At 35.3% G+C, this 19,686-nt stretch overlaps 1 protein-coding gene across 2 annotated transcripts; it reads right to left on the bottom strand.

Annotated features, from left to right (window-relative positions):
• Positions 1–14,999: 14,999 nt before the first annotated feature.
• On the bottom strand, positions 15,000–18,949 carry LOC131646509 (uncharacterized). Of its 2 annotated transcripts, XM_058916532.1 has the most exons (11): positions 18,702–18,949; positions 18,143–18,280; positions 17,640–18,021; positions 17,270–17,353; positions 16,959–17,195; positions 16,735–16,870; positions 16,396–16,558; positions 16,158–16,286; positions 15,819–16,013; positions 15,551–15,673; positions 15,000–15,270 (listed from the first exon to the last, which is right to left on the bottom strand). In XM_058916532.1, exons 3-11 carry the CDS (start codon positions 17,959–17,961, stop codon positions 15,157–15,159), a joined length of 1,503 nt encoding a protein of 500 aa, XP_058772515.1. In that variant the 5' UTR covers positions 17,962–18,021; positions 18,143–18,280; positions 18,702–18,949; the 3' UTR covers positions 15,000–15,156. The 2 variants fall into 2 exon arrangements, with proteins under 2 accessions (XP_058772515.1, XP_058772516.1); XM_058916533.1 differs by lacking the exon at positions 18,143–18,280.
• Between the last annotated feature and the right edge of the window lie 737 nt (positions 18,950–19,686).

The following is a 19,686-nucleotide window of genomic DNA, read 5'->3' as shown; positions in this document are numbered from 1 at the left end:
ACACCTCCTGATGAGGATAAAATGCCACTGCATAGTGTCTTGCCCCAGCCTGTAGGGACTTTGAAGAAATTAGTCTCGTAAAGACCTTCTGATATCTGTGCCTATCAAACCAACTTGCCCCAGTATCATGAATTTTGGCACCATGCCCCTGCCTGACTTGTATTGTAGGTAGGTTTGACTGTGCTTGGGTGAATGCCCCTAATTGCTTAGCATTTTGAGAGATATTTTTTTATCTTGACCTGATTGCCTCAGATTGTCTGAAAACTTGCTCGACCAAGTATTCAAACGCTTTTGTGCCCCTGAGGGTGATCAGACTTTGAAATATGGCTGCCTCTGCTCAACGGAGTTCGGAAGACAACTTTTCCTTCGGGAGGATAAAACTTTTCATCTGAAGTTCATGATGGAAACTTTCCTGATGTTAAGCACTTGTTCATATGCAAAGAATGTTTATCATGAGAAATATAATTCTAATGCAAATAGTATGTTTGTCTTGAAGTTAAAAGAAACTTTTTGAAAGGATGCCGTAACATCGATTTTTTTGAGAAAGAAAGATGGTGTGATACCAACTCAAGCGCTTAGCGGATCTCCTAGGAGTCAGCTTACCGTATTCTCGTGTATAGTTTGCTTTCGAATTAACCCTGCTTCAGTTAGGACTTTCAAGGGTTGTAACGTGGTCAGGTTCACGGTTTGAGAAAAAAGGATTTTTTTAGGCTCAACATTATTTGGTGCCCACCCCCTTCACGATGTTCTCCAGTCCTATGTTCAATTAACTCGATGCGAGCATTCATCTTTCAAGAGGAATTTGAGATGATTGAGGAGTCAAAGAGGTCTTTTGGATATGGCAGTCACTTTACCTTTTGTCTTTGGTGTCTGATCACACGACTTTGTTCTTTGCTAAGGATTCTTATTTTGTAATCCTTGTTTTTTTGCTTTTGTTTTGCTTTTATCTTTTTTTTGTTTCCCTAACTTTTGCCTGGATAAATTCTTTTGAATTTTGATTTGGATGTCCAGCGGGATGCCCTAACTTTTGCCTAAGTCACTTGTTTTCAAGTTATTGACTTAGCGGGCTTTTCTTCTTCTTTTTTTCTTTTCTTTTTGATTCATTCTTTTATTTTGAACAAGTCGTGTGATCCTGAATCTCTGATTTGTTGGAAGTGCATAGTGACTGCCTGAGTCATTGATTGATGAAGAATTACCATTGTGGTAACGTCATATTTTGACCTCCTGATGTGAGGGATAAACCACAACGGCTTTGATGTTGGTCTCGACCTCCTGATGTGAGGGATAAATCGTTGTGGATTTGACTTTCCTCAACCTTTTGAAAGACAACCATTGTTATGTCCTTGAATGTGTGCTCTTGATGAATTTTGAATGCTCGATCAGGTTAACTGAATACTACCCTGCCCCAGGGTTAAAATAAGGGTTTTTTTTATAGAAAAGAAACTCATACTTCGAAGGCTCAGAGGGGTTAATGAGGGTCTATCTCCCTTATATCTCCAATGTTTGGGGATTTGAAACAATGTCTGTACATCCTCAACAGGGTTCTACTCAAAAGCATACCATTTGAGGTTCTTGGTATTATGTTCATCATTCTCCCTACGGAGTTATCATGCTTTATTAACAAGAGTTAAGCATCACAAAAAACATATAAGAGCAAAAGCGAATAGATTTTTTCAAGACAAACATATCCAATGCATTATGATTATAGTTCAAAAACAAACAAGTTTTGCATGCAACAGTATTGAACAAAGCAAGAAAGCTTAAACATGAACATGCATGATGAATTAGGAATTGCCAATGTTGAGGAGATCTTCTCCGTATGGACTTATTGCTTCAGAAGATCCGCTAAGTCAAAGGAGAACTTCAATTCTGGCCTTCAAGTGCGAATGTGATAGCTTTTGAGTCAATCAGGTCTTGTACTTTGTCTTTGACTGACTGACAACCTTCAATCAGATAACCAAGTGCCCAAGAGTGGAAATCACACCAAGAATTAGTATCTGTTCCTGCATAACTCTTCGAATTACTTCCCAGAAGAAGATTTTGACAAAGCCATACAGAAGTTGTAAGTGCTCAGCTTTAGGGATTTGAGTTGTGCCAGAGGTGCACAAACTCAAGATACAAGGCGTCTTGCTTATCCCTCGGTCGGGAGCCCTAAATATAGCGACCAGAGTTTATGAATGCTTTAGGGATTTGAGCTTCCAAAGATGCAAACTCAAGAACACGGAGTCTTGCTTATCCCTCGGTCGGGAGCCCTAAATATAGCTGCTGAAACAGAAAACACCATCATGAATGGAGGAAACTTGTATTACTATCAGCGAACAACAATAACATTTGCGCTTGGCTATCAAAGTCATTACTTGGAACACATAATAGCTGTTGGGAAGGAAGCCTCTGGCAGTACCAATCACAAGTGATTCTCATGAGTTACTTCCTCGAGGAAGAACAAACATTCTACTTGCAGCAGATGAAATGGGATTGACCAGTAGAAACCCTTATGAATAAACTCAAACATCTCTGTATCGAGCAAGTTCTGGACTCTTTGTACCTCAACACCTTGTAAAGCTTGACATTATGATCGAGTGCCCCCAGAATGGAAAACACCGAGTATTGTTATCGTCATCAAGAGAGCTATCTGTGGTGAGAAAGACCCAAAACACGAATCTTAACCAACTGAAATTCCAACAAGCAGTGAAGCGACTTGACATAAGGGCATTAGGATTACATTAGCTTGCTTCTCATATTCTTTCTCAGTCTCTGTTGACAAGAAAATGCTATTAGAAAGGCGACTCCAAGAGGAGGACTCGGGATGTGAAGCAGATCCTTGAGAATGAGAGGTGGCTCTTCAGAACACTTGATTATTGCTTGGAAGAAGATTCTGGCGAAGCCACATGGAATTTGTAATGCTTTAGGGATTCGAGCAATGCGAATGGTGCAATGCTCAAGATAGACAATGTCTTGCTTATCCCTCGTGCGGGAGCCCCAAGCAATTTCAAATACTTGTAGATCTTAACATCATGACCAGGTGCCCCAGAATAGAACTCACACCTAGTGTCATTGTCATCAAGCAGAGAATCTGTAGACATCCATACAATATGGAGCTTAACCAGCTGCAAATAAAGCAAGCATGGGAGCAAATGAGCATAAGACAAGTCTTCAAAAAGAATCCTAACTGAGCTTTCTTCTCGGAAAAAATCCCCACAAAGTTGTTTCATGAATGATCTTGGAGCATACAACAGTGACAAACCAAGTCTGTGAGTCTGGAGAAAGTACCAAATCTGAATAAGAGACCCTTGATCTTGAACACCTGTTATGCATGAGATGTATGAGATGCATGATATGAATGCAATGCCATGTTCATTCGATTTCCAAGGAATCCTCGTGTTTTGATTTTTTAGCAAATAAGAGATGGAAAAGCTCGACACGAGACTTAAAGATATGGTTCCTTTGAAACGGAAGGAACATGTATGCTAGTTATTTTTTTGTACATCATTTTTTGGAAAGTAAATATGCAATGATGCAAAGTGGTGGGACTTTGGATGTCTCCTACCGGACAAGTCTGGATTTCCTCAAAGTTACACGACCCAGGTTCAAAGGTTCGACACCAATTCGGAAATCCCCGTAGATCACGGGACACAATCAATAGAATCAGAACCATAGTCACCATCACGGAAATGGAACCGCTCAAACAAGAACCAAAGTAACCCTCGAACAAGAACCACGGTAACCCTCGAACAAGAACAGCGGTAACCCTCGAACAAGAACCAAAGTCACCATCAATGTACCTGTTAAGCAATGATTGATTCCCGCCCCACTCATGGGTAAATCTAGACCAGGGTAGGTCAAAAAGCCAACAGAGGATCGAATGTAGGCGTTATCATACGATATTGCCTCATTCCACCAAGCTCTGCCCGTGGATACGTGATCAGATCAATCAGGCATACGCCTTCTATCCGTCACGGCCACTCTAGTCCTAGTTCCTATGGTATCACTCATAGCCTGGGTATTGGGCCTTTTACCTCTTGAAACACCCACCCACAGACAGAAATCCAGACAGTCCAGAATATGATGCAGAAAAGTAAAAACGCACATAGAATGCAATGCAAACAGATAAATATGCAAAGTAGTAAAGCACCCACAGATAAACACACAAGCGCTAGGATCGACTCGCTAAGTCCGGACCCGCAATAGGTCGAGACGTCCCCAGCAGAGTCGCCACTGTCGCTACCGCGAAAATTAACAGAGTCGCCACTAACATATTTATCCTGAAAAGGAAGGGAATGCCAGCAAACCACAAAACAAAACAACGGTCTCACGACCCGAGAAAAAAAGGTAAGGGAGTCGGTTACGCGAGGGGAAGGTGCTAGCACCCCTCGCGCCCATCGTACTCAATGGTATCCACGTGTGTCTAAAACTATGGGTATGTAAGAAAACTGCGCTAATCTGGACTAAAATGCATGCAAAATGTAGGGAAAATAAAGAGTTGTGCTCGCACGGGCCCTACCCCGCTGCCTACGTATCCGTTTTGCGGAATCAGAGGTACCGTAGCTCGGCTAACTAGTTTCTGTTTGTTTTGTGTTTTTTAGGTGAACGAGTTACATTCACACTCCGCTGCTCGACCTTTGGAGACTTATGCTTCGGAATGGAGCGGAAATAACAAGCTCTTAAGAAAAGAAAATCAAAGAGTGTGGTTTGTGTTTTAAAGAATGCATGAGGAATACCTAAGCTAAGGGGGAAAGCTTGCTACCTAATATTATCATACAAAGGGTATAAGTCTAAACTAAACTAGCAACCTACGGGGAAAAGGGAAAGCAAACAAGAATATCACACAAACGAGCTCCGCTCGTAAAGCAAACAAACCAACGGCACTGGCCGAGTGGTAGAAAAGCGGTCCCGCCCTAGCCAAGGGGAGCAACTGAACCCAAGTCAACCAAGCATTAGACCTCGCGAAAATGATCGGGCCATAGACAAGAGGAGCGATTCCTTCTCAGAAACCAAGTCGTCACGGATCGTAAAGGAAAACGGTGCATGGGTACACCGAGCATCAACGTCGAGCGACGCGAGCTATAGGAAGTGCGGGGGTCCGGCTGCATGAACCCTTTTCCTGACATACTCGATAACATGATCTTGTGCAGGTTCAGAAGCGAGCCACGTGTAGCGTGCGCATACCAAACGGACTCGATGAGACTAGGCGGGGGTTGATTGCTAACCCTTCCCTGCCGCAAAGCACAAATATAAACACACCAACAAAAACAGAGCCTCTTTCGAGGGCTTGGCCAGATGCATGTCTAAGTCCTACTTCTCATGTTAAAGGATGATGCGAGAAAGCGATAAAGTGCGAGAGAAATAAAATGAAACAAAATCAATACCAAACGGATGATGATCCGTAAACTAAAGCGAAAAGAGCGAGTAAACTAGGATCCCGCGAGCGAGCTAGCAAAGCAAAAGCAAATAGTCAGCACACCGATTAGCCATGAAAGCACACAAAGGTCGACATGCGCGTCGAGTACAATCACAATACACCTGCAAGAGGAACAAGCAAACCAAACAAGCAGATATAAAGTAATAGAGACGTGTCTCCAAGATGAGAACACGATACGAGTGAATGGAATCGTGTCCCGCAAACAAAGCGGAACACTCAAGTAATAAGCATCGATCGGTGACTATCCAAATGCCTTGCACACTAGCACACAAGTTAGAGATAACAAACATCGCAATCGGAATTGCGCTATCGCTATAAACCAAAATAAAATGGACAAGTAATGCATACATGTGATAAATAACAAATGTCAAAGGGGAAACAAATATGAATAACCTAACAATCAATCAATAACAATCATCTCATGAGATAGCACGTTTCACAAGCTTTTCAACGATATAAAGAACGCGCAAATCGGAGTTACGAGCAAAAAGATACGAAAGATTGAAGTTAGAGAAAAGAAACACACAGGGGAACCGGTTCCCCCATTTGGGAACCCGGGTTCTAGGGCATTCTGCCACCCGTTTTGACCTCTGATGGATGGGAACTGGTTCCCCAAAGCTAGGAACCGGGTTCCACTGTTTGAAAATCACTTTTTTGCTATTTTTTATGTTTGGGAACCAATTCCATCCAATCAAAACCAAAGCCAATTTGCCAACACCATGAAAAGCCATCAAAATGTATGTAATACACAATGAAACACATGTGGAAGCAAGGCACAAATTCAAGGCAATTAACAAAAGTAAACATATAGGAATATCCAAGGCAAACATCGACGCGAAGCGCGTTACAAGCGACAATCAAACAAGCATTGAGCACCAAATCAAAAAAGCCATACATGTATTGATTCCACAATTAAACGCCATGTAATATCTTATGGAATGAGAGCCATGAATTCACCAGTCAAATGAACTTAATACCAACATTTATATTAAGTGCGACGCGTCAACCAATTTCGACATTCGAATATCATCACCAATGATCACATTATTGTAACAAAACCACAAGGATTAGCACATGCACAAGTAATCAAGGTACACAACAAGCTCAAGTCATGATTCAAGCATTTAGCAAGGCAATTATCAAACAACAAGTTATCACATGCATTTGTACAAACACCTTGAGTGCGATACAAGTCATCTATATGAATGTTAACAATTAAGCACACAAAATCATCAACGAATCATGGATCCAAAGCTATAACGTCGCATTTCATAAACAACAATCATTTATTATATGCAACAAAATTAGATCCAACCAAAATTCACATAAACACTACCAATTCGATCAACAACATGCAAATTCACCGAACAATCATCATCAACCATCAATTGATTAAGAACAAAATGTGGATCTATATTTGAATTCACATAATGATCAACAATTAAGCACTTAATTCAAGATCCGAAAGCTTACCGGATGAAGATCTAAACCGACGCGCGAACACGAACGCGACACGAACGCGAACACAACACGAACGCGAGAAGCGAATCCCAAGGGGAGAGAGAGAGGCGCGCGCAAGATGTAGAGAGAGGGAGAAGAAATTCGAAACCGGAAACTTAATTGATCTTCAATCCATGTTGTTCTTGATTCTTGAAGAAGATTGATGAATATTGATGAAAGTTTTGTGTAAATTGTGGTTTTGATTTGAGAAAATTGAGAGAGGATTGAGAGAAAGTGTTTTTGATCTTTTTTGGGTGAAGTGAAGTTATGAGAGTTCTCCTTTGATTTGTGAAGAGCAAAATGTTTATATATTGTCAACGCGAAATGTCCAAATTGCCCTCGGTGCGTCTTATTTTGGCTCGTTTTTAAGGAAACTCGGCTCGGCTCCGAATTCCGGAACAAAACCAATGCCACTATGAAGATGACCAAATTCTTGACTCGTCGCCGCGAGAATCGTCTCAATCCGATAAGCGATGAAGAAATTACGCGCGTTTGAATGACGAGAAACGTCGATTCATCTGGTGCGACTGTGCAGAATTTTGCGCGTACCGCTCAAAGAACTCGATAAAACCCCATCTTCAGGCTCGAAACCCTATATTCAGCACCTTTTTTCACTGCGAAACCTCAAGTAATTTGCAAATCTGGCAACCTTCCTCAAAGAATTGGCTTCCGAGCCGAACACGAAAGTTGTAGATATCGTCGAAACGGTTGGGGCTACGCGGGAACTTAGCTCATATTACCTTCCAAATAGGACTTGTGAATTTTCTTGTATTTCCACTGTTTAAACCATTCTTCACACATTATCTTCTTAAACCCATGAAAACTCTTTATTATTTTTCTTCAATTTTTGAATGAAGAAATAAACGTCATCATTAACTTATAGCTCAAATAAAGAGGGCAAATTTTGGGGTGCAACAGCGCCCAGAGTTTATTATATAATATGTAGATTGCTTGTTTTCGATACACCTCAATAAAGAAATACAAGCTTTCAAATTGATTAAGAAGTCTATGATATGAAAATTAAACAAACCATTGTTTTCTGATTGCATGCGTCTCATCGTTCATTTCATGCTCTTTTACATCTGTAATGCAACAATGTTATTCATTAAAACAATAATAAAATTACAACTAGTAGCCGTTGTTGAAAGAATTTTTTTTTAATTTTATTTTAATAATTTATTTTTCCTATAAATATGATCGAATGAAAAAATGTATATTCAAATTTTCTCTCATAATTTTATTTCTCTCTCACAATTTTATCATTTATTCATAATATTTTAAATTTTTCTCCTAGAATTTCATCTTATTAGCCTTCAATTGATCATATATTTTATCCAAATTTTTATTTTCTTACTTCAAATTATTTTTGTTAAGGTCAAATGGATCCTAATCAATATAATTTTTAACAATCTATGTTCTATCTCATACAAAATTATCAAAATCTTAATCCTCAAAATTCTCAACTTCCCTCACCGCCAACAAACTCTACTGTATTTTTTCCGTCACCAAACAACCTAAATAAGTATTATAGACCTAAAATAAATATTCATGGGATGGATTTTTCTCGTCATGAACCCGCCGAAACACTGATTGGGTTTATGTCCGAACGTCAAGTTCCACAATTTTTAACTCAAGTTGGTATTGAAAATATTAAAATTGAAAAAGAACAAAAATGCTTCGTTAAAAAAACCTCGAGAGATATTCGCAAAGGAAGAGGACACACTTCTTATGCAATCATGGCTCAGTATTTTAAAGGATCCTATTGCGGGAGTTGATCAAAAAGCCGACAATTTTTGGTTAAGAATCATCGGTAATTATAACTAATATCGTGGACAATCGCGAGAAAAGCTACAAGGCCAATTAAAATGCCAATGGCATCAAATAAATGGCTCTATAAAAAAATTTGTCGGGTGTTACAAACAAGTTATTCATGGAAAAAAGTGGTACATCAGAAAAAGATATCTTGGTTAACGCACATGCTTTTTTTCTTCACGATGATGGTGTAACATTCAATCTTCAGTATACATGGCGATTGTTAAAAGATGAACATAAATGGATGAGAGCATCGAATGAAAATTATTTAAAGTGAACAAAGAATTCTGCTAGTGGGGCACATTCATCAAGTTATAAGTATAACTCATCATCACCAATGGAGCGTCCAATGGGGCAACAAGCAGCAAAAAGGAAGGGTAAGGCATAGGAGAAAAAGCAAATGCATCTGAATCTCCTTCTATTGTTGTGCAAGATATATGGAATAAAAGAGTAGCAACAATGGAAAGACTAGCTCAATGCAAGGAGGAAGATATGGAGTTTAAAGCAATGCAACTCATCATATCAGACACTTCTACGATGAATGATAGTCAATGTGATATTCATGAAAAATATTGTAATAGGCTGAAAGAAAAATATGGATATTAGTTAAGATGAAAAGTTCTAGTATTATCAAAATTAACTATTATGTAGTAATTGTTATGTATCAACACCTATGTGAAATGGTTATTAGCACCGCTTTAATTTATAATAAATATTATGTTGTTATTCAAACTAGCCATTATTCAAACTACATGTTAGCCAAACTAACCTTTATTTAAACTAGCCGAATATGTGAGAAAGCTTAACAACACTGATGTTGAACATCTTTTACAAATAGGAGAATCATGTGGCTTTCTAAGTATGTTGGGTTCCATTGATTGTATGCACTAGGAATGAAAACATTGCCCTATTGCATGGAAAGGACAATTTTGTCAAGGTGATAATGGAAAACCCACAATCATGATTGAAGCAGTGGCATCACAAGACTTACGAATTTGGCATGCATTTTTTGGTATTGCAAGTTCAAACAATGACATTAATGTGCTAAATCAATCCAACTTGTTTTACGAAATTTTGGAAGGGCGTGCTCCTACTGGGCAATATACAATTAATGGGACACCATATAAATATATTATGTGTTATTATTTAGCACATGATATATATATATATATATATATATATATATATATATATATATATATATATATATATATATATATATATATATATATATATATATATTCTGAGTGGGCTATATTTGTCAAGTCCATTTCAATGTCGTAGGGAGAAAAGATAAAATTATTTGCACAACATCAAGAGTCGGCTAAAAAGGATGTGGAGAAGGCATTTGGAATGCTTCAATCTCAATTTGCGATTATACGTGGTCCAACGCATGCACATGGAAACCCTCAAGTATACCATATATGCTTGCATCATATTGCACAACATGATTGTTGAAGACAAACGACACACATATGAATATGATTTTGATTACTCTTATGATAATGTAGATAACGACAACTCAACAACTGAAACATTTAACGGTCCTCATCCGAATCTTGCAACATGACTACAAAGAAGAACAAGTCTTCATGAGAAACAAGCTCATCGTCAACTTCAACGAGATCTAGTTGAATATATTTGAGAACATTTTGGACACGAGGATGACAAAATTTAAATTTTACGAGTTATGTGATGTTATTTATTTATATTTTGTTTTTAATTATATGATATGTATTTGAGATTAACTTTAATTTTAATTTTAAATTTTAAGTTTAACTTGAATTTTAATTATTTTATATTAACTTTAGTTTGTATAATTTAACTTATTATTTTAAATTAAATTTTATTTAATATAAATAAAATATTAACCTATAAAATAAAGTTTGTAAGACTCAATATGAATTTTTTTATAGTTAAATCATTGAAATAAATATTGGATGAATTGTTTTAAAATAATATAGTTCAATAAATCCCACAAAAAATTCAAAGATGAGTAATATCATGGGAGATCCTCTAAGAATAAGCAACTTTTTTAATGAGCAAGATAGAATACAAATTTGAACATACAAATTTGAACATAAGGTATTAGGGAATACTTTTATCTTATGCTCAAATTTGTGCCAAAATCCAAATTTATTTCTATCTAAAAATTGTAAAAGAAAAAAAAGTAGTAACTTACCATCTTTGTTTTTCTTATCCCTCTTGTAAGATCTTACATTATCATAATTGGCAGCAAAATCAATGTAGTGAGCAGGAATTTCATGACAACACTCATTGTACAAAGTCATCATCTTTTTTTTAATCTCATCCAAAAATTACTTTTTTTATTTTATTATCTATCGATAAAAAAACATAATTTTAATCAACCAGACAACTAAACATTCATCATATCATGTTAAAATTTGCATAAAAAAATGAAAGCTTAGAGGAAGATGGAACATGAGAAGAAGATAAGTGAGGGATAACATCATGTAGAGGAAGAGAGAAGAGATCCTTAACATTTTTTTTAATTAAGTATGTATTTGCTTTTAAATTTTAAATCTTAGTCATTGATTGTTTTGTTGTCACATGTCTTGCATCCATGATATTAAATGAACTAAATGGATCAAGTCCTAGCATAAAGCTTTTACGATTATATAAGAAAATTGGACTTTAATTTTAAGTGATAAATTTATGGAAAGGGCAAAATTTTTTATGAGATTCTAATATATTGTTGTGATAATTTTAAATGACACAAAAATCAATTAAACTTTAATCACTTAGTAAAGAATAAGATATGAAGATAATAAAAGAAAATTACAATTAATCTTGCACATTTGCATTTTGACTAATGCTATCTATACACCAAATTTCTACACTAATATTTATACTCAATACTATTTACCGTATTTATACGGTGAATAATATTTTTAAAAATAAAAAATTATATATTTTTGAATAGTGAAGTGAACAGTAAAATATTATTATAATAATAAATAATTTTTTATTTTTTTAAATTGAGATACTGATATAAAATTGTATCATTAATCAACTTTATAACTTCATTAACCAACCGTTTACATTTTGTTAACCAACTTTATTTTACTACTAAAAGTTATTTTTAATATTTGAGTTTTTATTAGCCAATTTTATAACTTCATTAACCAACATTTTATACTCTGTTAACCAACTTTATTTTACTACTAAAAGTTATTTTTAATATCTTGACGTTTATTAACCAACTTCATTATTTTATCAACTAATTTTTTAGTTTTCATTAACCAACATTTTATACTCCATTAACCAACTTTATTTTACTATTAAAAATTATTTTTAATATCTTGACATTTATTAACCAACTTCATTACTTTATTAACTAATTTTTTACTTTTCATTAATCAACTTTGTTTTACTACTAAATTATTTTAACATTTTGGCGTTTATTAACCAACTTGATGACTTTATTAACCAATTTTTTATATATCATTAACCAACTTTGTCACTGATTATTCTTGTACTTTATAACTTTGGATTAGGGAAGATATGTCTGGTTTCTTGGTTTCTTATTGACTCGTCGTAAAGCCAAAAAGAAAATAATTGTATTTATTTCAATGTTGTTTTGGGTCTAGAGAATTAAATTTGGAATATAGAAACAATAATTTAGGTTTTTATGACTACTTTTAAAATGTGTTAGTGCCCCTTTAACCATTTTTGTTTGGGAGTTTGGAAGTAGAATTTTGAAAAAAAGGAAAAATTTTGGTGAAAAGAAAGGAGGGGCATAGGTAGGGAGGGGTTTGGAGAAATTTTTATTTTTAATTTGTATTTTTGAGAGGCAGTTTAGAGGGTTTTAGAAAAATTTGACAAATTATTCAAAACATTTGTTATAATATTTCAAAAATTACTAATATATTAATAATAAATATTTATTTGTGATTCTATATAATTCTCGACGTGTTGAGTTCGACAAGAGAATAGGATGCTGAGACAATACACAGTTAAAATATGAAAACATGTGGTTGAATGTTCGACAAGAGTAATTTTTGCCATAACGTCGAATTACGGCTTATGTGGTTGAAAATCAAGTAAAAAAGACTCAAGAGGCTGAGTTATAGCGTTAAAAGGCTACTGAAACAAACACTATCAAAGCTATTGATTACATGTTGGGAAAATCAGAGAATTAGAGGCTCGACTGCATATATAACGATGAGCCTTTGGGATTTGAGAAAGATCCAATGACTTCAACGGAGAAAATTCAGGCTCAAGATCCACTAGAAGAAGTCGACTTAGGAAATGGACCGATTAGAAGGCCCACTTATATAAGCGCCAAGGTCGATCTAAACTTGAGAAACCAAGTGATCTAGTTTCTGAAGGACTACAAAGACTACTTTGCGTGAGACTATTCTGAAATGCATGTGCTAAGTTGAGATCTGGTGGAGTTGAAATTACCAATTCAATCTGGGGAGAAACTAGTGAAGCAGTTGCAAAGGCAGTTCTCCCTAGAGATCATGTCGAAGATCAAGGAACATATCCAAAGACTTTTGAGGAGCATGTTCATCAGAACGGCCAAATATGTCAAATGGCTCGCCAATATAGTTCAGGTCATTAAAAAATGGGAAACTTGGAGTATGCATCGATTTTAGAGATCTAAGTAAAGATAACTTTAAGGATGAGTATCCAATGTCTATGGCAGAGATGCTTGTCGACTCAGCAACAGGTTATGAATGTTTAAGCATGTTGGACGGATACTCTAGGTATAACCAAATCTTCATTGTAGAAGATGATGTGCCAAAAACGAAATTTAGATGCCGAAGGGCTTTGGGAACGTACGAGTGGGTAGTAATTCCCTTTGGATTAAAAAAAGCTAGTGCAATATACCCGAGATTAATGGATTTAATATTTCATGATTTCATTGAGACATGTATGCATGTCTCTATTGATGACATTGTCGTCAAATCCTCATACAAAGATGGTCACTTAGACCACCGTCGACAATCCTTTGAAAGGATGAGGAAATATGGATTGAAGGTGAATTCATTAAAATATACTTTTTATGTTGATGCATGTCACTTCCTAGGTTTTGTGGTCCTTAAGAATGGAATAAAGATGAATTAGAACTGAACCAAAGCTATACTAAAGACAAAGCCCCCCTTGACTAAGAAACAACTTCAGTCATTTCTAGAAAAAATCAATTTTCTTAGTAGGTTCATCTCAAACCTTAGTAACAACATGAAGGCTTTCTAGCCACTACTACGTTTGAAGAACGAAGAGAGATCAAGGCCTACTTGATGAATCCCCTAATTTTGTTACTTCTCATTAAAAACAAATCAATGAAGTTATATATTGCTACATTTGAGTCGACAATTGGTAGGTAACATGTTAGTCCAAAAGGATGATAATGGCATTGAAAAATCCTTCAATATTTTTCAACATCAAGATTCCCCTAACAAGGGAACTCAAGTTGGCTGGGGCCGAGGTCTTAAAATTGGCAGCTACTGTAACAAGTTGGGACATACAATTGAAGTGTTTTTAAAAATTATGTTGTACCTCTCTATCTTAAGAAATCTAACATCAACAACACCACTTACCTTAATAATGTGTTTGCTAGTGCTCAAATGGATGACTTTGAAGAAACTCAGATCAAATGCTGGACAATCTACATTTACAACTGGTCAACACAGATATATTCTTCCCCATCATCAATAATATTCACCAACTTAGGCCTTAAATCATTAATATGAATATTGTTTGTAAATTGAATAGATCCATCCATGACTTAAAACAAACTAGTAGATAATGGAAGCACAAACTTACCAAAACCTTACTTACATTTGGGTACAATCATTCTAAATATGATTACTCATTGTATACCCAAAAAAAAATTCAAATTGTTTTACTAATGTGCTTGTATATGTTTATGATTTAATGATCGAAAGTAACAACTTGGCTGAAATCTTATATTTGAAACTTGTCATACATTTCAAGTTTAGTATCAAAGACCTAGGAAACTTAAAATATTTTTTGAGTTTTGAAATTGCTTGATCATCCCAAGAAATTTCTATTTTCTAAAGAAAGTAGAGCTTGGACCTTCTCCAATATGTTGGCCTCCTTGGAGCCAAACCATCCTCCACTGTGCCTCACAAATTTTTGTCGGGATAACCTTCATTATATTTTACATTTATTTAAATTTTAATTAAGAAATCTTCTTGTCTACTTTTTATATATACACATATATTGTGTGAAAAATCTCTTCATGAATCAGAATCATCTATGTGACACAATACAAGGAGACAAGATAATTATGCGAAGTTACATTATAAAGGATTTCAATACCATAATCAAATATAAAGATTTAAAAAATAAATAAATATTGCACATAAGTGATACTCAATTATTTTAAAATATATATAGTTTTTCCTTTCATTTTTCCCCACTGATTAACAAATTCATTCTGAATCAATTGTCATAATGGTAGGAATTTGGCCATGGTTAACAAAGTCAATTTTATTCAATCTTAAGCAGCATAACACTTGCTCTGGAAGTTCCTCTTCCTTTTGTGCCTGTAATAAAAACATAAATAGATTCATGTTAAATTAAATAATGAAACATATCACTCAAATCAGATTAACTTCGTTTTGAAGGCATTCAAAACAGATTACTGCATAAGACTTAAAATTTTACATGATTAAATCATGACTAAATATAACCTTATAAAATATATGTTGCGGTTAAACTGTGGCAAATAGAACCCTTATTTTTTTGTCACGGTCAACCCATAACTAACCTATATAAGATCTCTGAAAACTTAAAAGAATCATCTATTGCATGATCAAATTGTACCTGGATAGTTAATCCAACATCAAGTATTCCGTGCTTTACACGGTCTCGAAGTGAATCAAGTCCCTTCCTTGATATATAGCTAAATCGGTGTATATCGAGGTCTATCTCAAAGTAATTAGGTCCCTGTAATTAGAATAGATAAGTAATGTGTGTAGTTATATATAGAAGAAGTTTCGATATACGCTTGCCAAATTTTCGTTAACTTCTGGCCATTATGATTAATTGACAGTGTAAAAGAAAAGTGTATATTTTGATCCAATGAATATACCTTAAAGAATTGGTGTTGAGGACGCGAAAGCACCGGCTTGCCATTGTAGCCTTGTATAAGTTTCCTCTCAGCAGAATTGAGATGAAGGTCTTCTGGATTAACTACTCCACACAAAATTTTGAGTCTTTCTCTAAAGGGAACTAAGCTTTCCTTTGTATATCCTTTCACCTTTTCCATCTCATCATCCACTAATCTCTGTCAAACCAAATACCATAACTTAGGAAGCACCGATACAGATACAGACACATACATATCACTAACGCATTGACACCAGCAATAATGTCAGAAAGTGAAATGTTTGAATGTAATCACTCAATCAGGTAAGAGGAATTAAAATACCTTGATCTTCTCTTGAAAACACTGCGAGATTTCCTTTTCGAAATTCTCCGACAACTTAAAATATAGAACAAGACTCAAGCCTTCTCCATTGGCCTCACCGGGGAACATGCTAGCAGGATATGTTGGCAACTGAGGACAAATTCACATGATTAAATTATGTAATCAATTTTTCAATACTGTTCTAATAGAAAAACAAAACAACCATATAGGTCTCAACAAAAGAGAAATGAATGCAAACCTGTATGTTAACAATAAGGAGTGAAGGTACATTTTCATTTGGACTAACACTTGGAAGTTCAAGATGCTTAGCAATGTGATTTACTTTCCTTGAGCTCACAAATAAATCAACACCTATTGGTGTATAAGCGCATGTATCCGGAGCAGGACACTTTTGCTTATCTCTGCATAAATCATCAGACACGTATTAACTGCTATGAAGCACTGACACAGACACCGACATGATATTGACACAATTAATAGTTTAAGAAAATATAAGTAATTGAATGTAACGTCATGTGCTAGTGTTATGCTGGTGTCTGACACTGACACGTGTATATCGATACAATTTGCTACTTACATGAAAAAAGTTTCGCCGCGGAGCTTGAACACTGATGGTGAAAGTGCAGACCAGGAACAAGGGAAGGCCTTTTCTTGAGTTGAAATTGGAATTTGAATCCCGGCTCTCGGACGGTACAGAAATCTCTCAGATGGATCTGTCCATCAAGTCGAAGAAGGTATAAATTTAAAACCTTTCACAGAAATAGGCATTGACGAAATTCGTTAAACATAGGAAAATCTTACATAATTCGGGCTTTTCGATGGTATCAATTGATTGTCTTGTAACAGAAAGCATGATAACAGTTGATTGTGTTGAGTTGCTGTCTTGAGTTTTCTCTCCATTATTATCTATCTTGAGGTAGCTTTCATAAAACTCCTCATATTTACACCCTGAATCTACATAGCAGGATGAACTTTCATATTGGAGTACTTGAGTGTTTGGGACATTTCCGATAGCGTGTCCGGCGAAAGGAAAACCATCTGTTCAACCACAAAGGAATATTACTAATAATTCCAATGAAGATAATCATTAGGATCTACAAGAGATGAATCACCTCCATGCACACTACTGAAGTCATCATCTGAATCAGAATCTATTATGCTAACTGAGTCAAACCATGCATCCTCTTGGTAATTTCCTGCAAAATTTATATGAACGCTCAACTTCTTTATCTTAACTGTTTGATCAAGATTAGACGATTCATATTTCTGCTATGGTAAATAAGGTCCAAAGTACAAAGTCGAAACATGGGCTGTCTGATCATGACCTAACGGTACAAAGTCAAAATGTGGCCCGTCTGATCATGATCTGACAACCTCGATTGAAGATTATTTATCATAAGAACCATCCTAACTACATCATCAAGTACAAAAAACTATGAATAACCGAAAGACCAAACCAAACCAAAGAAAGAAAAATATTACCATTTGCGTCGATTTGACTATGGTATTGAACCTGTGTAAGATGAAACTTGACATTTGAAACCTCTGATCTCCTGCAGGTATTTGTGTTACCTTTATCAAAATCAAGGTGAACAAAGTCACTGAGATTGAAATCTCCCACGCGGTTTCCAGCATTGCTAATCCTTTTTAAAGGCATATCTGGAAGTGCAGAGGAAATGTTTCCTTTTCCTCTGCGCTTTCCAGATTTAGTCCTTCTTTTCTGAGTCTTACTCTTCCCATTTGGTTTCGAAGCGCAGCTTCCCATTGTAGTGGAAGCTAACTTCTTCACTAATCCAGCCAACATTTTTTCTTTTCTTAATAGGATAGATAGTGTGTGTCTATTATTAATTATTCCTCAAAAAACCTTGCAAAAAAAAAAAAAAACCAATTTGACATGAATATTACATGAACAAATTCAGTTTATAATAGGATTAAAAAATTCAACATCATTATTCATTAATCATTATCTATTATTCATCACCAACCTTAAAATATGAATACTCTAAAGTTCTGAAACAATAGACAGTGACACAATTATGATTGATTACTATAACAAAGCCATTGACGCTGTCACATAGCCTTGGCTGCACAACAATCACCTTTGAAAAGAATAAAAATAAACCCTGAAAAATCAAATACAATTATACATAAACACATCCTTATATAAATGTTCTAGATGAAAGAAAACATGAAAAACATGTTGCATAAAAGTCATATACAAACAATAATACATTAAAGAAATCAACCATCATTTGGGTTGTAAAAAGTTGACAAAATCAGAAAAAAACAATAAATATGTAACATATCATTAGAAACATGCAAACAATGTTAGCCACCACAACGCGCGACAATGTTGAAACAAAACTAGCAAAATTAGCAACATCATCACATGCATGAAAATGTTGGAAAATTCAACCAAATCACGTAAAAAAATCCATATTAACGCAGAAGCTAAGACTTGGAGCTTCTTGAAATCACGATAAAAAGTTAATTGACGTGCGATAACAACAATTGAAACGTCGATCCAAATGGAGAGAGACAAACCTTATTAGCATGCGGAGAGGTATGGAAAAAGTTGAACCATAAAATGAGGAATCTTGGTTCCCTTCTCGGAGGGAACAATGATTCCTTTTTCTCTCCCTTGTTCACCAAGTTGTATGTATATATATGAAGGGATGAGAAAAAAATACAACACAACGAGAATATAAAATAGAAAGAGAGAGATAGAAAAGATATTCACAACTGCACCCTCACCCAACACAACACAGAGACCGCTGTAATCGGATCCTACTTGGTTGTCAAAAGGTCTTTATCCTCTCCTTTCAATTCTCTTTCTTCTCTCTGCCTCTATTTTCATTCTCACCAAACTATATATACTTTTTTGGTTTACCAAATTTAATTATAATTAAGTCTTTTCTATTGGTGTTGTTACAAATTCAAATCATCAATATCTGTATCACATAAATTTGACATATATGTTTTGTAAGACAGAAGTTTAGAAATTATTGGTTAATTAATAGCACTTTCATAAGATAGTTTGTCAATTATAAACGTTCTATAATTATATATATTTTTTATTTTTATTTTTCTCTTATTTCTTATTTTATAAGAGTCATTCATGATGAGTGAGGCCAACATAACAACAACACGAGGTAGAACTTTTATCACCCACAAGGCTTTTAAAAAGTTAGATCTTCATGGAGAAATATTTGCTGCCCACAAGGCTATTAACTATGATGGAGATCCTCATGGAAGGAATTCTTGTCTCCCACGAGATTATAACTAATGTTAGATCTGAAGGTGTGAAAAACACTAGAAAGGGGGTTTGAATAGGTTTTTAAAACATAATGCTTTTCAATAAAACAATTCCCCTTTCTTGAAACCACAAACTCTTCACCATTGATAATAACAAAAAGATGCAAGAAGGAAAGAACAAGGTATTTTTATACTAGTTCACTTGACAAATATCAAGCTAGTACTCCAGTCCATCCTTCCGAGACGATTTCGCCTATCTCAATCGAGGACTTAA

The sequence above is a fragment of the Vicia villosa genome, linkage group LG2, assembly GCF_029867415.1.
Source record: "Vicia villosa cultivar HV-30 ecotype Madison, WI linkage group LG2, Vvil1.0, whole genome shotgun sequence".
NCBI lineage: Eukaryota > Viridiplantae > Streptophyta > Magnoliopsida > Fabales > Fabaceae > Vicia > Vicia villosa.
Note: the sequence above shows the minus strand (reverse complement) of the source record. Positions and strands in the feature narration are given on the sequence as shown.